Source organism: Podarcis pityusensis, assembly GCF_964106645.2.
Source record: "Podarcis pityusensis genome assembly, chromosome: 5".
Classification (NCBI taxonomy): Eukaryota; Metazoa; Chordata; class Lepidosauria; order Squamata; family Lacertidae; genus Podarcis; species Podarcis pityusensis.
Window position 1 is genome coordinate 65,457,691 of NC_138032.1, and position 22,326 is coordinate 65,480,016.

A 22,326-nucleotide genomic window follows, 5' to 3' on the forward strand; every position below is an offset into this window, starting at 1 on the left:
TGGGAGAAACCAGTTCCCTCCACCTCTCTGCCCTGAGCCTCTGCAGCTCAGGAGAGGCTGGAGGGTTACTGGACCCAGGGGGAGACTTGCCTTCCCCTGACAGGGCTGGGAGAGGCGCACCTATAGGCAATGTGTCCTCAATCCCCTCCAGAGCCAGAGTAGATTCACCTGGTGCCTGCTCCTGAGGATCTGGCACAGGTGCAGGTGCCTCAGAGTCAAGGCGCTGCCCCAGCTCAGCTGGCCCTGGATGCGGGGACTCCTGTGCAGGCTGGAGTTCCCCCAATTCGGCTTCTGAATCGGATTCCCAGGCCATCACAGCCATTTTGTCACCTCCCTCAGTGATGACACCCGGGGCGGACCACACCCACCGCACCCCCTTCTTACACCACTAGGCAGAGGAGGAATAGTGGAGACCACCTCCCCAGCCTGACCCTTCCAGAGGAAGACAATTTAGATTTACAACATGGGTTTGAGGGAGGTCACAGCTCAGAAGCAGATGGGGGGAAAGTTGGGAAATAATGGAAGAGGGAGAGGCTGAGCAGGAGCAGCTGGCTGACACATGATCACTAGAAAGCATTCCAGACCCACCATCTCCCAGAACCCGGCGAGCCTTGAAAGTAGGGAGTTACTGGTAGCAGCTTGACAGGTAGATGGTACCATGAACAAATTTAACAGGCTGGGGGAGGCTGCAGGAGGAGAGGCTGTTTCTACACTGTTTATATAGTGTATAATCGTGAATCTAGCCTGGCAGTAAACTGGCAGCCAGAGCAATGCTTTCAGCAAAGGAATCACTTGTTGCCAATAGGCTGCCTCAAAGATCAACCATGCACTTACACTGTTTTGCAGCTTCTGCTCCAAAGTGAAGGGCAGCCCCAGGTAAAGCACACTGAAGAAATTAAATCTGGAAGATATCAATCTGTGGCTCACTGTTGCCAACTTATCTCTCTCGAAGAGCAGCCACAGCTGGCATACTAGTCAAAGGTGGCAAAAGGGACCCCTAGACACTGGAGAAAACCGGCAGTGCATCATTCATACATGCACAATTACTAATTTTGTGTGGCTGGTTCTGAATGATTGGGTCATATTTATAAAGAACGTGGCACAAGGTGAAAATTCTCTGGTAGAAGGGAAACAGCAGAGCAACATTTTGCCACATGAAGCCACACAGTGACAGGCTACAAATTCATATAAGCAAATTAATATTCATTTTCCTAAACATTGCATATTAAACCAGTTAGCTATTGTTTGTGTATGCATAGTAAGAATTGCGTTGCAAATTATACAATAGAGTTAACAACTGCCAGCCCTACTGCATCCAGTTTTTGTTTTCATTTCTAGTTTCCATAGCTGCTTACAAAACATGAAAACATATGGGATTCTCTGCAAGATACAAGAAGTGAGAACAGAGTCAGCGCAGCTCACATTCTCTATGTGCACTTGTTTGTAATCTTTGGAGCTGCCTTTGTTTTAAGTCGGGGATGCTTAAGTTCCGCCTCTCTAGACAGTTCCCATCCTTGCTGACCATTGGCCTTGGGTGGCCATGAATTCCCCACACCTGCTTAAACTTTCTTTCAAAAAATATTAACAACTCCACCATACCTTGCTATTCCTTACTGAAACCCTCAAAATGGAGCCAAACAAAAAGCAAAAATAGAGTCAAGGAACATATTACCAACCAGAGTCCTCTTGCTGTGTTTCAACAGGAGTAGGTTTTTTGAATGAGTTCCACAGCATATAATATTGTTGGTGCCTTCTTTAGCAATAAGACTTGACTGGCAGAGCCTTCTATATTTTGCTGGGAACACCCAACTAATACTTGCATCAGATGTTAAGGAAATAAATTCACATGACAGGTGATGTGTAGTAATGCACTTGGCAACTCACAGTCATGGCAGAGGGAATGCATCCACAAGGCAGCTTTGGAATCTGGGGTCACTCCATTGCATGGAGGATAGCGAGCAATGGGATTTTGTGCCTTGAAAATGACATGATGCAAATCTATGCTTCCCCAAATTACTAATATTCTGCACAAATGTTCATAAGCTGTAGAGCCCATGTTTTGGAAATGAATTCCCATGCCGTTAAAGTGATCTGCTTAATAAACGATTTCTTGTCATGCCTCTGCCATTAGCCTTTTAGCAACCCTTAAGTTTTATGCCACAGTTCCTTTGTCATTACCACATGTACACATGTCATTACTACACGTACCACATGTCGGATACATATGCTTCAGCCAGGGGCAAACTTTGGTCTTTTAAATTTCACTGGCACCCTGTGTGAGACCAAAATTTGGTACCCCTTGACCTTCCATTCTCTGTGTGTGCTACATCATAGTTGTGGCACCCTGCGGCACCCCTCTTGGTCCAGCACCCAGTTTGGGGGGAATTGGTCATGCTTCCCTAAATCTGCCTTTGCTTCAGCCTAAGCTCATGTTTAATGTGCCATATTTATGGTACATTCATGACAGCAGCATCATTTATTTGACAGCCAATTTTCTTTGCAAATCAAATCCCTGCAAGTTAAGTTGAATGCATCATACCTACATCTTCACACTTTCCGGCACCACCATTGTCAGATGTGTGTGCGCCCATGTCTGCAGGCATAGCGCTGGTGTCAGGAGTGAACAGGTCATAAATTACACCGTGGAAGTTTGTTAGCAAAACACTCCTCGCAGACTTACTGCACTGTCAGGCCTAATTAACACAGCAACTCATTCCTTGTAGGTCTTGCCTCCATGAAGCAGTTGCTGAGGCTGAAGTTCTCCTCCTCTCCAAGGCTTTACCCAAGCAATCAGAGACTGTATCTACATGGAACCTATCTCTCCTCCACCCTTTTCATGCCTCTTCTGATTCTGGGAGACCAGGGGGGAAGGGGGCTTATGCAACAGGAGGAGGGGACACCCATGACTCTTCACCAGTCTCTGCCTCTTGGCCTCCCTCCTCTCTTGCATTAGCTTCTGCCTCTGATTCTGGACTTTTCTCTCCCCAGACTATCCCAGCTCACTAAGCCCTGTTACCCCTTATGACACCACCTCATCCCAGTCTTCTCCCTCTGACCACTCATCGTTGTCCCATCATCCCTCCTCAAGCCCTGAGCTTTCTTTGCTTGGTGGTTCCCCAGCTGGTTCCTCCCACCATTCTTCTGTATCTCACCAATCCGGGACAGCTGGCCAGGTAAGGAGTTAGCTCAAATACTTCGGTTACTCCAACAGTGCAGAGGCAGCAAGGCCATTTTTTCCCCATTGCTAATTTCACACCATGTAACATTCTACAATTATAAACAAGAACACTGTTGTGCATGCACAAAACTGCAAAGATTACTCTCTGTGCTCCCTTTCTGACCTCTTAACTGTCATTACATATCACTTAAGGCCTTTCCCCATTCATGAACTCTTGTAAAACCTGTCCTAACTGGTTTCTGAAACAGTGTGTTTTAGTAAAATGAAGATCTCTGTGTGTTTGTATATGAATGTCATGCAAAAGAATCTCATCCTAGATTGCCGCCCGCCCTGTGGAACGCCCTCCCATCAGATGTCAAGGAAATAATCAACTATCTGACTTTTAGAAGAAATCTGAAGACAGCCCTGTTTAGGAATGTTTTTATTGTTTTATGTTTTATTGTGTTTTTAATATCCTGTTGGAAGCCACCCAGAGTGGCTGGGAAAACCTAGCCAGATGGGCGGGGTATAAATTATTATTATTATTATTATTATTATTATTATTAGTGAGCAGCACAATCACTTTGGGATGGAGTTCCTCCAGGATCCATTTCCAAGTCCTTTCTATTTCTATATTGATCACTTCAACACATCTGATGGTTTTCATTTCAACACCACTCATATATTGGTAACACCCAGCTTTACCAAAACATCCCTTCTCCATTCTGTCCTGTGGCTCCTGCTGCTTGCGGCAACATTACTGCTTGGATGTTTCACGGGGTTGCACAAGTGAGCCTGGTCATTTACTACTTAAACTACAGAAACCTGTTCCTCCCTTCTGCTGTCATGCCTCAGGGTTCTATCTTGAATGCTACCACTAAAATCACCAGCGTCTGAGCATGTGAGAGCCATCCTTAGATTCTTATCTGAGCTTCCTGTTTGCTCATATGCCTTAGCCCTTTTCAGTCATTTCTCCTGCACGTGTGAGTCAAAAGTGCATGTTTTGGCCCTGCCCCCAACATCATCACAAGACCATAATAATAACCATCAGGGACCCCTGACCATTAGGTCCAGTTGTGACCGACTCTGGGGTTGCGGCGCTCTTTATTGGCCGAAGGAGTCGGCGTACAGCTTCCGGGTCATGTGGCCAGCATGACTAAGCCGCTTCTGGTGAACCAGAGCAGCGCACGGAAATGCCGTTTACTTGGCGGGAGCCAGAGCGGTACCTATTTATCTACTTGCACTTTGACGTGCTTTCGAACTGCTAGGTTGGCAGGAGCAGGGACCGAGCAACGGGAGCTCACCCCGTCACGGGGATTCAAACCGCCGACCTTCTGATCGGCAAGTCCTAGGCTCTGTGGTTTAACCCACAGCGCCACCCACGTCCCAATAATAACCGTGTTGACCAGCAAAACTTAACTGTCACTGTCCAGTAAGCAGGAACTAGGCCTCACACATAACAATAAAATCTCTATCAAGCTGCATTTATTATCCTTGTAGTACTAAGATAAAGATGTGGTCTTCCCCAAATGAAGGTTGTGTATTCTTTACTTCAAACGTACCTTACGAAACTGAATAGTAAACCAGAAGAAACAGACATTATCAGGGTCAACAAACAAGTCCTTTTCACCATGCCATATAGTTGTTGGTATGCACATTTTTTCTATGTCATACGAGGGAGGCTAAATCTTAAAAAGGGGAAAGGAAATGGAGTATTTCCAAAACAGACCCACTGAAATGAGTGACTATGGCTAAGTTAGGGGCATTCAATGGTCTACTGTGAGCAAAATTTACTTGAATACAACCCCATGGAGAAATAGCATGGCCAGAACACTTTGGGCACATGAAGAGGGAAGATGCCCCACTTATTTTGAGGGCAAAGAGTCTCAGGTTCAGCCCTGAACCCTGATCGGTAAGACTGGGCCCAAAAAAGTCCCCTATTACTGCTACTCCGTGTAGACCAGCAGTCTTCAACCTTTTCAGACCCAGGACCCATTTGTAACCCAAACATAAATTTGAGGACTCATTTCTTTAACCATACGTTGGCATGGTGGTAGTGTTCCCCTTGCAACCTACCTTGGACCAGGCCGCCAGTTGAAGACCAGGGGTGCAGACGGTGAGTTAATTTGGTTTCTCTCAGTTTCTCATTTTCACAAACTTCAGTTCAGTTCTCCACATTTCCACATCTGGTTTTGATTTTTTTTTAAAGGCCCTCGTGAAAATTCACCAGCATCTTAGTGCTCGTTTCTCCTAATGTATGCTTTTAAAATATACTGTGTAATATAACATTTTTGCAAAGTAATTTCCCCTCATAGAATGTGCTTGTGCACTATTTTCACTAACAGATGCATTTTTTTTTACACATTACTTGACTGGATTAATGTGCAAATTGGAATTTAGCTTTTAAAATGGCACCTCCCTTGTTCTCTCGTAATGGCAATAGCGCCCACTTCTTCTTATTTCTTATTCTTATTTCTTCTTGTTGTTTTCTTATGTTTCTGGAAACCCCAAGGCACCTTTTTCTGTAAGCATGGAATGGAGGGGAAGCGGCCTACCATGCATCTAACCACTGTTATTTTTAAGAAAATAAGAAGAGCCTTGCTGGACTCAGCCAAGGGCACATCTAGTTCAGAAGCAGAAAGTGACAAAGAAAGAGATGGAAGTTTTATTTTATTTTTAAAATGCAGAAATGTAGATACAAGGCAAATCTTGGGGCCTGTGCACACTCCTACTATCCACACCATCTTGAACTCATTGGACGAAATGCAGAATATAAATGGACTAAATAAAATAACAATGAGCTGTATTTCAAAATCTGCATCTCCTACTTCTTGGTCCCGTTTTTTCCCTTCTTCTTCAGAATATACAGCCTATGAGTCACGCTGGCAAACATGATCATCTGCCAGATTTTCATTCTATGTTGAAAAACGTCTCTCTCTTTTTGGCTATGTAAACCTATGCAATACAATTATTTCTCTTTATCTATTTTCAAAAAACAGTTGCCATCTTGCCGCCTGACTCAGTTATCCTCCAGGCTTATCAAATTTATTTATTCATTATGCAGAAGTTCCTCGTTTCAGATGGTGGTAATCATCTGGGAAACAATCACTGGTAATATATGCCTTGATTTGGTGTAATATTTATTCCTCTGGGGGATTTGAGTGAATTAATTATTTTTCGTGGTGGACAGCTGTCCCTCCCCCTTGAAAACACTATACAAATATTTATCATCATCATTTCTACAGATGAGCATACTAAGCCCATGGGCTTAGTCATGGGCATAGCCAGGGGGGCAGGGGGGCAGCTGCCCCCCAAATCAAGTAAATCAATACAAAATACTTAACTAACTGAGGTTCTGCCCTCGCAACATAAAGCCGGACCCCCAACATAAAACCTGGCTATGCCCGTGGGCTTAGTATGCTCATCTGTAGAAACGATGATGATAAATATTTGTATAGTGTTTTCAAGGGGGGGGGGCAGCTGTCCACCAGGGTAGTTTTTGCACACAGAAATTGACCTCTGTGCATGGATCCATCGAGCTTTCATGAGTGTATGTGTGGTACCACCGGGCACACATGAGCAGAGACACATATCAGCAGAGACTGTCAATGCCAATCAGATGTGAGCAGGTACTGATTTGTGACACATCCTCAGCTCAAAGGAGATGAACAATCACCTTAGGCAGCCTTTCTCAACCTGTGGGTCCCCAGATGTTGTTGAACTACAACTCCCATCACGCCTAGCTAGCAAGGCCAGAGCTCAGGGATGATGGGAGTTGTAGTCCAACAACATCTGGGGACCCACAGGTTGAGAACCGCAGCCTTAAAGTGACAACTTTGTTTTGTGGTAGTTCTTCACTGACCCAGTTCTTCTTCCCTATCATAAAGGCAATGAGCAAGTAACAAGCAATAACCAAATTGCTTTGACTGCTCATATTTGATTAACTGTATTTTCACAAGTATCATTGTAAGCAAATGTAAGAAAGACAGTAGCTGCTGCCATTTTACAGAAGATCCAGTGCTAAAACACAGCAGACATAATTTCATTTATTACAGCACTGTTATAGTGGGGGCAAACTGTTGAATTTCAGCCTAGCACAAAGTAGGTAATGGCACATGATAGTGCTTTAGTTGATATTCCCAACATTTCAGGAAGTTTGGACCAGATTCTCTTCCAACTCTACAATTCTATGATTCTGATATCAAGAAATAAATATGGAGTGATGAAATCAAATCCAAAGCCATCATCCATCACCATCAACAACAACAAAAGGAATCAACCATTGATGTTTAAGTTTTGAAATGCTAAGAAAACATTAATTAAACTCTACCTGGCCACAGTGGGCTACTGATTTTACAGAAGAAAAATAAGGAGAGATTATGAAAAATACATCTGCTTGACTGTGGGAAAAACAATATGTAAATAAACCTATCAGACAAAAACAGAATAGATACCAATTCCATCCTGTTTCCATCAGTAGGTCTACTGCCACCTGGTGACAAATTACACCATCCACACAGAAAAGAAATTAATTAAATGGTAAAACAACACTGAGGTGTGATAGACTGACAACCAAAAAAGGGGCTCCATTAAATTGACTACTTATCACCACTGGGTGCATATTTTGTACTGTATTGCCAACTGTTGCAACAATCATGAGTAGGAGAATCGCGTTCTCTTGTATTGTAGACTCATACATTCTTAAATAAAGGTGAATCTGCCCAGGGCATTTGTGTGTGTGTGCTGGGTCTGCCTAGTCTCTGCCACTGGAGCGACACCAGCCCCGAGCGGCAAGGCTGTTGCACCCCCCTCACCCCCCCCAATCTCAACCTTGCAAGGCTGCTTGGGGAAAGGTGGTGTGGGAACCCGGCAGCCATGCACCCCTCGATCCCAGCCTCGCTCAAACAATTTAGAGAATTAGGATTCTATTCAATATGAGAATACAGTAGCTAAACAACAAGCCCTAAATCCAGAGTACATTTCAGTTTGCAGTTAATTTTTTTATTGCATTTTACAGGGGGCAGGGAAATCTCAGATAGGAAGTTCCTTGAGGCAGGGGAGGAGGGGGGAGAAGGTTTGAACGTTATTTCCCTGAAAAAAGAGAGGAAGAGGAGACAAAAACCACCGCTTAAAACCCCGGAACGGGTTCCCAGTGACAGTAAGAAGCCGTATCGGAAACTGCGCTGTCTCTGAAAGTACTTTGACAGTTAACTCTGCATTTGAGATACAACTTGGTTACAGTATTGCTGACAGGTATCTCCTGGTTCTAAAGTAACAGACTGAGATAGAAACTGTTGTCTTTCTGGTGAATTGGGGGGCTAAAGAGAGAAGTTAATTACTTTAAGACTTTTATGACTGTTACAGTGTCCCCCTAGAGGAAGTTTGAATTTGTTACAACTGCAGCTGGCCTGAGGGAATTTTCCACTACAATTTCCTAAGGGAATTTTCCATTTCAAAACAACTTTGATTCTGACTGTGAGTGACCTTGGGTTATATCTTGAGGGTTATGGCAGATGGGAAAGAGAAGATAGATTTGTTACAAGCAACGAGGTCTGGCAGAGTATTTCGCACAGACGGTGGATTGCAAAGAAGGGCTTCGACATCTGGCCCCCCTGGAGTACCAACAGCAACCACATCGGCACAACCTAAACCCAAAGGTATGGCAGCTGACGATGCCCTGGCTCAGGTATTAGCTAAAATTAATGAATCTTTGGAAAGAATAAGTAAACAAGTAGCCGAGGCATCGGATAAGATTGATCAAAATACGACAAGTATTAATCAAAATACGACAAGTATCAATAATTTGGGACAGAAAGTAAATACTAATACAGAAACTATTCAGAAACTATTACAGGAATCTGCTTCAACACTTAAGACAGCCGAAGAGGCTAAAGAAATTGCTACTGCTACAGCTACAGTGGTTCAAGAGAAGTTTTTTTTTGACTGGCAGAATCCGTGACCAGGGAGAAGAGTCGGTGGAAGAAGATTGGAAGAAATTTAAAGACTACTTACAGAAATATTGCAAAATAAATGAATGTTAGAATGATGTTGGATTGAAGTTAAGTGGTTTCTAGCTGTATAGGTACAAAAGAATATGGAAAAATTGGTTTTTAATTAGTAAAAATCTAATGTTACAATATATCAAGATTGAGGATTAGGATTAAAAAGGAGGGAAAGGAATTGTTGGATTAACAAATTGAATTGGAATACAAAAGAGGGAGGTATGAGGAGGTCAGGGAAACAAGAAACAAGGCATGGAAAGATTGATTTACTTTTTTTAAGTGTTTTTTATTCTTTTATTCTGTATTTTGTATTTTGTATTTCTCTTGTATTTTTATTTCTGTCTTTTGTTTTTGCTTTTCTTGTTTTTTATGTAACTCTTTTTCTGAAATTTTAATAAATATCATTTTTTTTAAAAAAGGGAAAAAAAGAAGAAACGTGAAACACACAGAAAAAAATGAGATATACAGGTTAAATTGCCATGTTGGCACTTTGCGATAAATAAGTGGGTTTGGGGTTGCAGTTTGGGCACCCGGTCTCCAGAAGGTTCACCATCACTGCCCTAGTTGGTTTTGTTCCACGGTTTGTGATCTCATCTCTTCTAGCACACGCCTGTACTTTAGTCCAATTAAGATCCAATTACAGTGGTACCTCTAGATACGCACACCTCTAGTTGTGCATATTTCAGGATGTGAACACAGCAAACCCGGAAGTATTTTTCCGAGTTTCACCGTGCGCGCATGTGCAGAAGCACTCTATACACCACGCTCGTGCGTAGAAGCATTAAACTGCGCCACGCACATGCGCAGAATTCCAGTTGCTAATTCCTCGGGATGCGGCCAGAGCTCCGGAATGGATCCCGTTCACAACTGGAGGTACCACTGTATATGGAGAACCGCTGCTTCTTAATGGTGGCGTTGGAGGGTTACCAGCAAGCCTCCCTGCCCCCCCCCCCCGCCATTCCATGCTGGAGCAAGAGCCACGTACTGAGACAAACTGCAAATAACTGGACCTCAAAACTGAACCAACAAACACTGCCTAACTTGCCCCAGATCAGCCGCAAAGTCTCAACAGTAATAGGCTCCCTTGTGTCTGGCAAAGCCAGGTGTACACAATGCCAGCCAGCGATTGGCTTCTTTTACGTGGAAGGTATTACAGGGGTCAAGCAGTTGAAAACATTTGCTAAAATAAGAGACAGCCGCCCTATGGAGGCTCATGGTCTTGATAGCCAAACCTGAGCAATGTGTGACATTTCCCTCACTGACCTCTGGTTGGGTGGGTTAGTCGGAATTGGAGTACCTTCCGCTGGAATACAAAAAGTTATTCCAAGCTGCATATTCTTTGGCCTTTTGGGCGTCCCTTCGTATTGGCAAAGAATTCCATGATTCACTGAAGAACAGAAGCAAGTTTATTCTATAATGCATGGTTACACAATATAATATGAATATATATTATAATAATAAGTAGTACTAGAGGCTGTGCCCCTGCATGTTGTTACATTTTTACCATCAATTTTGTTGTGTGTTTTTCTTCCGTAGATCCTTTTGTTATTGCTAGCCAACCTTTAATATTATTTGCGACAGAAAAGAAAAACATAAGTACAGAAAGAAATCAATGTAAAATTTCTTTAAAAATTGTCTGCATTAATATCAGATATATAGTTTGCCTCTCATATTAAGACATTATTTGAACTTTTGCATCAGAGAAAGCATATCCTTAAACAACTGGTCTGGTGTATCAAGACCCCAGATAAAATCCGAATGTTGCCATTCAGGAATATTCTTATAGAAAACTAAATGAGGGATTCGAGGGAGCAGCCGTTCAATAGCCTTTTTGGTTACAACAATGTCATTCCCACCACTCCACACAGCTGTTGGCACAGTAATGTCTTCTATCTTATAAAATGGGGGTGTACTCTGTTGAGAAAAAGAACAGAAAGATGAAAATTAGGTTCACTTTTATTTATTTTCCTCTTTTTAAAGATATCTTTTGCATCTTCAGATACATTGAATGCCTAACATCTGTCCCTTGAAAATCATTCTTTAACTATCTATTAAGTATCCAACTCCTTACTCTGGAGCAGTAAGAATAGCAAAAGGAATAAGAGTCCTCATGGCTCATGAGGAGGACGTGCTCTTCAGGACAGAGGGAGGGTCTCCTTGTGAGCCTGAGGGGCAGTAGGGCTTTGATGATGTTGCTCAGTCTCTCCCTCCCCCCCCAACAGCTGAAAGGTGGAGTAACTTAGCAGAGGCAGCCACTTCCGCACATATCAGCAGACTAGTCTCAGCTAAGCCCCGCTGCCCATCTGGCCTGGAAGGAGGCTCTCAATGGATCCCAAAAGGCAAAATCTAGAGGGGAGTGGTAGTTCACTGGTAGAGCATCTGGTTTGTGTGTAGAAGGTCATATGTCCCTCAGGTTTTCTAGTAGGGCTTAGAATCAGAGCTGCTGCCAATCAGTATAGACAGATAGGTGGAACAATAGTCTGACTTGGGATAAGGCAGTTTTCTATGCCCTTACTCATTAAATGCATGCACTTTCATAGATAAACACATAATTACAACCAGTTCTTTGGTGTCTTTGGTGTTATCTCACCCAAAGGAATTATATAAGAACTCAGAAATCACAACACGGTTCACATTAAACATTTAACCTACCGCCAAAATCTCTCATTAGAATCCAAAACACTTACCATGTTATAGACAGCTTTGTTCTTTGATCCATAATCGAAATACTTAAATTGGTTGGTTTTATCAACCTAAAAAGATGGAAAAGACTTATACACAATTTGAAATTTGGTGCACGTTCAAAAAACAAAATCCTCTTGAAAGATGGAGGGCCACAAGAAAATTCAAACGCTAGGGATCTTGGTTACAGTCAAATTTCGCTTGTCGAACTCAAAGAAAAAGCCACGTCGGATGTTCGATTTCATAAAAGCATTCAAAAATTGGAACTTTTACTTCCAGGTTTTTGGCATTCGGGAGCCAAGGCGTTCCAAAATGGAGCTGTTTGGGAACCGAGGTTTGACAGTATCAGAATTCCCACCATCCACCCTGGCCAATGATAGGACCATAAGCTCTGCTTAAAACAGTGGTGTCTCTAGAAAGTCAGGTAGAAGGTTATTAACATATCTATCATCCTCATTTCTGAGAAAATAGAAAAAAACTGAGCCCGGCCTCTCAAGATTGAGGGGCTTCAGCCCCATTCCTGCATATGTTGGGAGGGAGGAGCTATCCTCACCCCATAGAATTGGTCCCTGTGCGCACAATATTGACCTCTTCTTTTGCCCAGCCTTCACTAATCTTCAGCTGCCAAGACCACTGCAATATGTTTCACCTTCTGCATAATGTGAGGATTCCCAGCACCAGTGGATGTTAGTGCACTCGGGTGCATGGGGCAGTACCCCACCAACCTCCATCTTCCCTCCTCCACCCCCTGCCTGCCTGTCAGCTTTCTACTCCTTAGTCTCATTGTTTCCCTTGTAGAACTCAGCAGCAAGGAGCATAAGCAATGGCGAAAGAACATAAGGAAGAATTATAATGTCAAAATTAAATATTCAGGAAGAGCCATATATCAGTGATAGAGTCTCTGCCTTGCACTCAGAGGGTTCCGGATTTAATTCCTGGCAACTCCAGGTAGGGCTGGGAGATACTACAGTTTGCAACCCTGGACAGCTGCTCCCAGTGAGAGTAGACAATACTGAACTGAAAGGAGCAATGGGTAGATTCAGTAAAGGGCAGCTTCCTATGTTCTTCCCATGAGATCCAAAGAGTTGTTACAGCTCATGTTTGAATATTGAAGTATCTAGAATATAACTTTTGAGTGGTCTGGTAATCTGGAAAACTACACTTTTATAAAATGAAATAGAAACCTTAGTACCAAAACAGAAACATGAGAAACTAAACAGGCAAGTCGAAACGTCAGACTTTTGACTCCCATTTTTTTGAGATGCTGAGAAGGTATTTGTTAGAATGTACCTGACTCCAGTGTGCAATAGTTTTTGCAGAAGTAAAATCAGGGTAAATTCCAAGATACACATCTGCTCGACTCTGGAAGAATAATAGAAAAGAAAATGCTTTTTATATTCACATTCTTGAAAAATTTTCAAGGAACATATTTATTTACAAAGCAATAGGTCATGGCAATCAAGGTAGTGCAGCATGTAGCACAAGGAAGCAGGTTTCTGATGAAGAGGTGTCTGGGTACCTAGATGTGTATCCCCCACCCATAGTGAATCCAGCTGATAAAGAGCCATAAGAAGGAAGAACAGGGGCCTTGAAGTTGCCTCTCAACAGTGAGCACCTGGACAGCACATGGAGCAGGCAGATAGGTCACCTGGTCACAGCCTGCCCTACAGTAGTAATTCCTTCTAACTTTGCATCTGGAAATTAGCATAAGCAGATAAAATTAGTCACTCTGAAACTTCTTTGGTTTTTGTAGTGCTGTGCATTTCCTCTTCTATGGCTACGCGTAAATGACCAACTACCAACTAGACATGAAGTTAATTTTGAAAATAAATTTTAAAAGATAGATCAACATTTATTAAAAGAGGCCTCTAGAATTTCACCATGGAAGAACTGTGTAAAGGAACTCAAAATTATGGCAAATACTCTATTTTGTTTGATTGATTTTCTTTTGTTGTTTTGTATATGTACACAGCAAGTTCTTTCAAAAAGAAATAAATGAATAAATGATAGAGGAAAAAACTACCTACCACATTTAGGTTTTTCTCATTGCGTCCTTGGAATAAGGACATGATTTGGAGACAAAGTTTGTCAATCCCTGGATAGCTGCACCACTTGGCATTGTTGGCTTTTAGTTTGTTATTAAAAAAGCAGAGTTCATTACTGCCGCATATAAGCTGTAAAAATAAAATGTAAAAAATCTGAAGCATTACTAAATAATTCTCCTTTCTTGAAAGGAAACATTGAGGTTCCTGTTAGGAACAGATCTCCTTTATGTTACAGTTATATACCACTTTTCTTCAAGCACTCTCAAGGTGAGATGCCTGGGCATTCTAGGCAATTTTGCTGCCAGGTTCTGATGTGGCCTGGCTCTGGATAGCTGAGGTGAGATTTCTAAGGGGTGCTCTCCAACAACTTGAACAACCACCTTCTTCCCACACAACCTCTCAGGTGTTAAGATTGACAGATGGGGCCTTCTTGATAGTTCCTTAAAAGTTTGGGAGTGGGGTCCTGGAAAAGGGCATTCTCAATAGTGGACAGTAAGATGAATAACAGAGTATTTGGCAGAAGCTGAACAGCAGCAGAATTCAAATGCTACTGGCTGTGTCGCATGCAGGTTGGAATGTCAATCATTCCTTTCTAGCATCCCTGACTGTGACAGAGCCTTCATCCTGTCTGGGAGCAGCCACCAAAAAGCATTGTGGAAGGACATGTGGATCCAGAATTGGCCTCCACAGTCACATAGGGACTCACTGTTAAGACCGTGTTCTTGGAAGACAATCTTACTTGGTCACGAGTAATCGCCAAAGAAGAAGAATTTCCATTAACCATTTCTCTTTTCTTTGAAAGGCTTCCAGTGTTCAGATCCATAAGTGTATATTCACATATAACTTATGTTTATATATATTCCAGATTCTCAATATAATATGTCTGATGAAATTGTTTCTAAAGTTCACGGTGACTCTCACCTTATCATACTACAAATGTTCATGTGATCCAAACCTTCTAATTCTTCAAGCTCACACTCAACATAAAGAAATGAAGGGGATGGCAGGAAGACTAACTCTCCATAAAGATTCAGAAGAAAAATATATATTAGAATTATGGGCCTTGTACAATACCTACTCTTATCAATTCTTGAGGAAGGCGTAGAATTAAGGAAAAGACTCCTTTGATGCCTTCCAATGTGTAGGCAGGAGCCAGGCCCATGAAGAGTTTAACCTTTTGAGCAAGCTGTGGCATGGTTGAAAAGGCAATAAAACCTGGAAAAAAGAAACAATTCTAAACATAGCACTTGCAAACAAACAAACAAACAAATAAGAGATTTAAAAAACCTGTGGCCCTCCAGGTGTTGCAGGAGCTGGAGCCCATCAGCCATGCTTGCTGGGGCTGATGGGAGCTGGAGTCTCAAATATCTGCAAGGGCAAAAGTTTCCCATCTCTCTTCTTTTGAAATGCCTATCATTCAACAAATTTATTTGCACCACAAATGGACATTCTTCATGGCTGTGGAACTGATAACAGCTGTATATGCTGCCTGATCCTGTATACTGAAGTTCTGATCCTGAAAAGACTTTCTCATGGAACGTATGTGAACTCTGCTTTTTCTTTTCTTTTTTAAAAGCTATGCTTTAATCTGTCTTTTTTCTTTTCTGAACTAGTCTTCCCAATAGTCCTGAGACTGGACCACACCCCCATAAGTCCCTGATAATGCAAAAAGGCAAGAAAATAAAAGGTATTTCATTCTTTTCTTATTAACTTACCCGTTGTACCTCCCTGGGAATGGCCAATATAATACAAGCTTTTTTGCTTAGTTTTCTGCAGAATAAAGTCTATGGCTGCTGGAATATCATAAATTGCCATTTCATGAAAGCTGAAAGACAAACACAGAATATAGCTGAAATTTTGCCTGTCTGCAATTGCATACAGTTGTGGACATTAATGTCTAAATACAAACAGTACCATACATTACATATGATACCCTTACATTTGGAGGATAACGTTGTAAGTTTATTGTCCTATGGAAAGAGTAAGGAGAGAAAGAGTAAATATATATTTATGATTTATTTAAATATTTATATCACCCTTAAACTTGCCCAATAGGTTCTCAGATATGTACATTGTCCACATGTTAAAGGATAATTTTAAAGAATTATATTAAATTATATAAAATCGCTCAACTGTGTTAAATTTAAATGGTAGTTCAGAAGTCCCTTTACACAGTCTAAAAGGTGTACATCCTGGAATGTCTGGGCAAAATGGTGTGTCTTCACAATATGCCTGGAGGAACTAACAGATCTGTACAAGAGCGGACCCTTTATCAGGTAATCTAAATGCCAAATTGTTCATGGTCTTATATGCTAGTTGTATTAGGACTGGCCTAAGATATTCTGGCACTGGAGGTGAACCACAAAACTGGACCACTTCCCTCCAGGGAGGAAGCAGTGAGTGAAGATCTACACCAGGGACAAGGTGGCAAGAAATGTCTTCATTACAACCAAGTGGAGAATGAAGATCTACATCAGGAACGATGTGCGGAATCACACTGATGATGCTTTACATATGGAAGACGGAAGGGCATTCCACAGTGCAGGGGCAAGAGCAGGAAATGCCTTTTGGGGGGTCACTACCGTCTGATATTATGTGGAGTGTGGTGCCATGCTTAAAATTCCCCAAAATTAAATTAAAATTCTGCTCTGGGCGGCTGAACTGATATTACCCTTGCTGGTACCTTTCCCAGGAAAATCAAAGGCTCACTATGTCAGGTTCCTACTGGAAGACCAGACAATCGCTAGAACATTAGCAGTGGCAAAGTTTTTATTGGTGGTTGCAAGAACCAATGATCCCTATCCTTAAGTCTGAACAAAAGAATAATAGTAATAATAATAATAATGGTAATTTATTATTTATACCCCGACCATCTGGCTGGGCTTCCCCAGCCACTCTGGGCGGCTTCCAACCAAATATTAAAATACAATAATACATCAAACATTAAATGCTTCCCTAAACAGGGCTGCCTTCAGATGTCGTCTAAAATTTTGGTAGTTGTTGTTCTCTTTGACATCTGGTGGGAGGGCGTTCCACAGGGCGGGCACCACTACTGAGAAGGCCTTCCGCCTGGTTCCCTGTAACTTGGCTTCTCGCAGTGAGGGAACTGTCAGAAGGCCCTGGGCGCTGGACCTCAGTATCCGGGTAGAACGATGGGGGTGGAGATACTCCTGTTTAACCTGGAGGTAGGCTGTCTGAATTGTGTATTGCTTTGTAATGATTTGTTGGGTCTCTGGGCAATAATAAAGATTGATGATGATGATGATAAAAATAAATACATCTATGAAGCATTTCAGTTAAACGCATTGTAAAATCATATAGAGAAATCCAGTTGGGAAAGACAGAACTCCACAATGCCATCTGGTTTCATAGTGTTATATTGCCTATACAATGCATCTAAAATGCTTTTTCTTTACTAATCTAGCTGAGTCCTGGGAAAGTTCTTAGGAAAAGCATCCCTTCCATCCAAGCAACAATAGCCCCTTGTACTTACCTGAAATTCCAAAATTCTTCTTGGTCTACTGAGAAGTTTTGATGTCTTCTAGACCAGGTTGTCCCCCTGTTATTTATTATCCAAACATCATAATCAGCATCTGCTAGAACAAATCCCAGACTATTGCTGGGAAGATTTGAAATCCAGCTCCTGCCTTCACAAAGGTTACCAGGTACCAATAACACAACTGACTTAGGCCCTGGAAAACAGAGACAACAGTAGATAGAGAATGGGCACTCACAGAGCACCAATATTTCCCACTGGTATCTAGCCTAAGGCCAAGCAGAGTAGGGTGAAGGGGGTACAAAGGAGGTGAGCCAGACGTTTCCTAGGACCTCAGAAAATGTTTCCATAGATTCTGTGAAGGCTAGCAATGATGTTTTGTGTAAGCCTACGTAAAACGCTGTGACACTTCTTTCCCCGCCCACTTTCTCTTCTGCCAACATGTCCCCACCTACTTTTCCCAAGCAATCTAGAGAGGCAGTGCTGAAGTATTGACAAAAGCTAGCAGAAGTAGGTGAGGTGAGAAGGTGGGCAGGTCTTGTCTCTCCTGTGGGTGAAACGCTGTGTCTCTGAGGTGATTGCTGCCTAGCGCTGAAGAGAGACCACAACTGCTGTGGCTGTTTCTGAACAACTCTCCTAAGAATCAGGAGATAGTTAATATTTGCACTGATTTTTGAAAAGACATAAAAAAGCCACTCAACCAAACTCCACGCCACTTAAGATATTTCATAGTGTTCTGCTATGAATAGAAGTCTGGATAATTATTCTAACTGTTGATAATTTGGAATTATTGATTAATCTGGGAAACCTTGTTGCTCAGATATAATGAAGAAGGAATCATCAAGTGTGTTTACAACTGAGCACAACTGAAGTGATTTCAGCCAACTTGCAACAATTTCTTCCAAATAAAGTTGAATGAAAGAAAAAAATAGTGAAGTCTGGGTAACATTTTTAAAGTTGAACATAGGGATATCAGGCATTGCAAGTGGAATTTTAATGCATTTACTGCTAAATTTCAAAATTACCTGTCTTCCCAGAACTATGTATTCCATGTGGAATTCTGTTTGCCTGCAGGTAATAGCCATCCTCTGTTAGGATTGTATACTCTTCACTGGGGTATCCCCAGTACTGGATAACTTCAGGCTGTGAGTGGAGAAGGATGGAAATAGAAATGCTAGATTAAGAAATAAATAAATCTGATCATTCGATTTCTGGGACAATTGCTTGAATATCCCAAAGAACAAAAACTTCTGAGGGCCAAGATTATTGTGAAGTGACTTTGCTAGTCCTACACCAGGAATGGGAAATCTGTGGCTATAGCTGGGCTCCAGCTCCTATCAGTCCCAGCCAGCATGGCCAAGGGTCAAGGATTATGGGAGTTGTAGTGCAACAACACCGCATCGCTCCCCTAAACTCTCATAATGTACACATGATTGTATGCAAGTTTGCCCAAAACACACCTTTTTTTTTTGCCTAATAAAATGATTTTTTTGTATTCTATTTTCATTTGTATATGCATTTTTAAAAACACTGTACTCTGGTATATACATTTCTATTTCCATTACTTGGCTGGAGAACAGTACGCAAAAATTGGAGACGTGCCAATTTTGAAGGATGGCTTTGTTCCGGTTTGTGTATTGTTCCAGAAAATGCAAATCATGTAGATTCAGCATGAAATGCGAACTGAATCAAACTTATTCCCCCTTTCCCCCATCTGGGTATATTTGTGTGTACATAACCACAGATTGATTGTGGTTTTCTCCATTCCACAACAAAAAGACAAAAAGGAAATCTGTACTGATATGATGCAAAACACCAAATCTGTATTGTAAGCAACTACAAAGAAATCTCTCACCATGAGAAATATAATGAATCTGCTGCCTAAGGCTTCAGCTAATGCATGTGCAGCAAGTGTCAACATTTACACTGAGGAGCCAGTGTAAAACTCTGCTTCGAGAAGGAGTTATCAAAGCTAACTGTGTCTTCTAGATCAGTTTATCTAGCCAAGAGAGTATTGTTTCAAACACGATCAGATTAACTTGCAGTTTGAAATAACTCCTGCCAAGCATGGAGTTTCTTCCTGGAAATGCATGTGCTCTTGAAAACTGTTTTAAAAATGAAATTATAAGGAACATGGTCCACTGTTTTCAAGGCCATCTGAATTATTAACTTACAATAGTCATAAATTGTTGTGGATTCAGATGTCTTCTGCTACTGAATACATCAGATGTCAGAGCCTGTTGGACTAAGCAGGCCACTCCCCAAAACAGCCACATCTTGGACCTGTGTATAAAACAGAACTACAGTATCTCTAGTCTGAAAACATGAGTCCTTAATGAAAAAGATTTCAGGGGGGAAACTCAATATATTGAAGAAATATCTTGAGGAGACATGATGGGTGTTGAAAGGTGAGATAAAAGGGCTAGATGAACCTTTGGCCTGATCCAGCAGTGTTCTTCTTATACTAGCAGCAGGGAGGAGAACCTGTGGCATTACCCTAGAACAACACTGGTTGTTGTTGCTCAATATGCTCCAATTGCTTCCCGGGGGATTTTGATCCTTGAAGCCGAGCCCAAATGCCCTGGCTCCCATCCCAAAACATGTCCTCAGATTCTCTTTCTTTTAAGTAAGGAAATGGTACAGACTCGGCACAAGGAAAAGAGCTATTTCAGTCTCAGAGTTCCGACAGGACAAAGGGTTGACTGGGATGGGTCTGATCTATGAAGAGTGGCCAAGGCGCCTGGGTTCAGTTTCCATTACACTAACCTCAAGACTGCTGAGTAGTTGTTTCAACCACTTCTCCATGTCCACTCATCCAGCTAAAAGCCATCATGAGTGCAGTCCTTACTCATGAGAGTCTCTGTTCCTGGGTGAACCTGCAGGCATATGCTGTGTCTAAGCAGGCATATATTGTCCCTTCTCCTGGTGTTCTAGGAGAGAGTGCTGTACCCACCTCCTCCCTACCCAGCCTGCTTTGCCTCCCCAAGTTCTGACAATACTCTCTCCCCCTCTGGAAGGAACGGAGCTGGAAGTCCTATCTCCACACAGAGCCAGGTGGGGTTGAGGTGGGGCCAGCCTACCACTTCCATTCCTTCTCATCTTCCTCCAGTATCTGCCATGCTAGAGCTAGACCCAACAGTGCCAAGTGAGTCATGACACCAAACAGCATGCCCTCCTAACCCAAGTACTTTTTAAAAGTCTTACTACATCCTTCAGACACCAATTCTAGCTGGAAATAGAGTTGTCTCCCAGTTTAAAATATTGAGTCTGGAGGTGCTGGGAATTCCTCTTCCCAGGACCACTGGCTCAGAAGGTGCTGTTGCTGACTGGGATACTGGGAAATGGGGTCTGCAACACCTCATGACTCAATCCATTAAACTCAATCCATTAAACTTAGCTAACATGTTTGCTTTGGTAATTTGTAGAACAGACCATTATTTACAATGGGATGCAAGTCTGCTAAAAAATTATTGATTGTACTTCAGCAGTGTATAACACTGTTAAAGGAACAACTTAAGAATGCAAGCTATTAAAATGCAAGACCATAGCTATGTCACTGAAAAATAAATTAAAAAGAGACATGGAAGAAAGTAATTTTGCTTACCTGTTGTTGTGCATCAGTAGCGACCAGATCTCAAATAGGCACAGCAGAAGACCTTTGTGTCAGGGAGTGAGCAGAGGAGTGGTGGAGACTGCCTACACCTCCTGACCTTTCCAGGGAGGAGGAAGTGGAAGATAGTATTGATTTACAACAGGGGTTTGAGGGAGGTAGCAGCTCAGAGGCAGGTGAGGGGGAAAGTTGGGAAATAATGGGAGAGGAGGAGCAACACCTTGCTGACCTGTTATTAGAAAACATTCCAGACCTTCCATTTCCCAGAACCCAGTGAGCTTTAAAAGTAGGAGAGAAAGAACTCAAAGACAGAGGGCACTTAGCAGCCCCCGTACAGCAGGTGATGATGATGACGAATGAGGAAGTGGGAGAGAAGGGGGGTGCAGATTAACAGAGGACAACACCATTATCCAAGAGGCTGGGTTCTAGAGCCTCTCTGTGTTTGAAATGAAAAAGGACTGTAAGAAACTTTTCCTTATCTTTATACTTTCCTGGGCAACCAGCCAGGAGCTTCTGGAAACTATGAAAACAGTTGAGAAAGAAAGCATCATCACACACCCAACATTTGCCTACTGATAAGTCTGTACAAAGCATTATACTGTATGGCAGATGATCTGGCCTGCCATTCGCTGGTTACCAAGAGCGGCTCAGAGCCCATCTGCAAAACCGCCTGCCTAGGAGGGCAAATGGACCTCTCAAACTTAAAACTTATTTTCTATGAAATGCAGGGGGAGAGGGAGGTATTTGTACAAAGACCATAGATAGTTTATCCTCCCCAGCTTTGGTACCAGAAATGTAAAGCCCCTCAAAATCTGCATAAACCCCAGCACAGCGGTTCCTCAAAATTACCAACCATGTGCTGCTTGTAAATTGCTGAGGTTTCTGGTGGACCATATAATTATATTTTTCCTGCCTCTGACTGCAATTGTACTGTGCTGTGATAGTTGTTTGTTATATTTTGATAGCTTCGTTTATTCCTTATATTGCATTTTCATGTATTACAGCTGCATGCCATAGAATTCTGTAGAAATCAATTGATAAAGTGTTCTAGTCTGCTGCAGACCACCTAAATAAAGCTCACAGACCACAGGTTGAGAGAATCCTTGCCAAGGGCATGGATTGTTTTCATTTTCTCAAATCTCCAGGGCCTGATGAACTGCATCCAAGGGTACACAATAAGTTTTTGGATGTAATCTCAGAGTTGCTGGAGGAAATTGTGTGCCACCTCCCACCCCTAGCCTCATTATCTCCTTGTCAGGACAATGATTCACAGCAGGGGTTCTTGACCATGGACCCCTAGGCCATGGTCCCCTAGGCTTCCATGCATGAACTTT

At 42.3% G+C, this 22,326-nt stretch overlaps 1 protein-coding gene across 4 annotated transcripts; it reads right to left on the reverse strand.

Moving 5' to 3' along the window:
* Positions 1–10,547: 10,547 nt before the first annotated feature.
* Positions 10,548–21,461, reverse strand: LOC308476747 (putative lysosomal acid lipase/cholesteryl ester hydrolase). Of its 4 annotated transcripts, XM_081004595.1 has the most exons (11): positions 21,222–21,461; positions 20,987–21,092; positions 19,557–19,665; positions 18,408–18,525; positions 17,380–17,578; positions 15,602–15,711; positions 14,965–15,101; positions 13,869–14,015; positions 13,132–13,203; positions 11,847–11,912; positions 10,548–11,073 (listed from the first exon to the last, which is right to left on the reverse strand). In XM_081004595.1, the coding sequence occupies exons 2-11, from the start codon at positions 20,998–21,000 to the stop codon at positions 10,840–10,842; spliced, it is 1,206 nt and encodes a 401-aa protein (XP_080860721.1). In that variant the 5' UTR covers positions 21,001–21,092; positions 21,222–21,461; the 3' UTR covers positions 10,548–10,839. The 4 variants fall into 4 exon arrangements, with proteins under 4 accessions (XP_080860721.1, XP_080860720.1, XP_080860719.1 ...); XM_081004594.1 differs by having other exon boundaries at positions 20,987–21,461; XM_081004593.1 differs by lacking the exons at positions 20,987–21,092; positions 21,222–21,461 and adding an exon at positions 20,231–20,283.
* Positions 21,462–22,326: the final 865 nt, after the last annotated feature.

Bases quoted from the DNA above. Each gene is read 5' to 3' on its own strand.
- LOC308476747 (XM_081004593.1), bottom strand. From the start codon at position 20,268: ATGCCTGCAGGTTCACCCAGGAACAGAGACTCTCATGA. The intron at 17,579-18,407 runs GTAATTTTGAAA...TCTGTTTTCCAG, and splicing joins ACATAGTTCTGGGAAGACAG to GGCCTAAGTCAGTTGTGTTA. The intron at 11,074-11,846 runs GTAAGTGTTTTG...TTTTCTCAACAG, and splicing joins ACAAAGCTGTCTATAACATG to AGTACACCCCCATTTTATAA.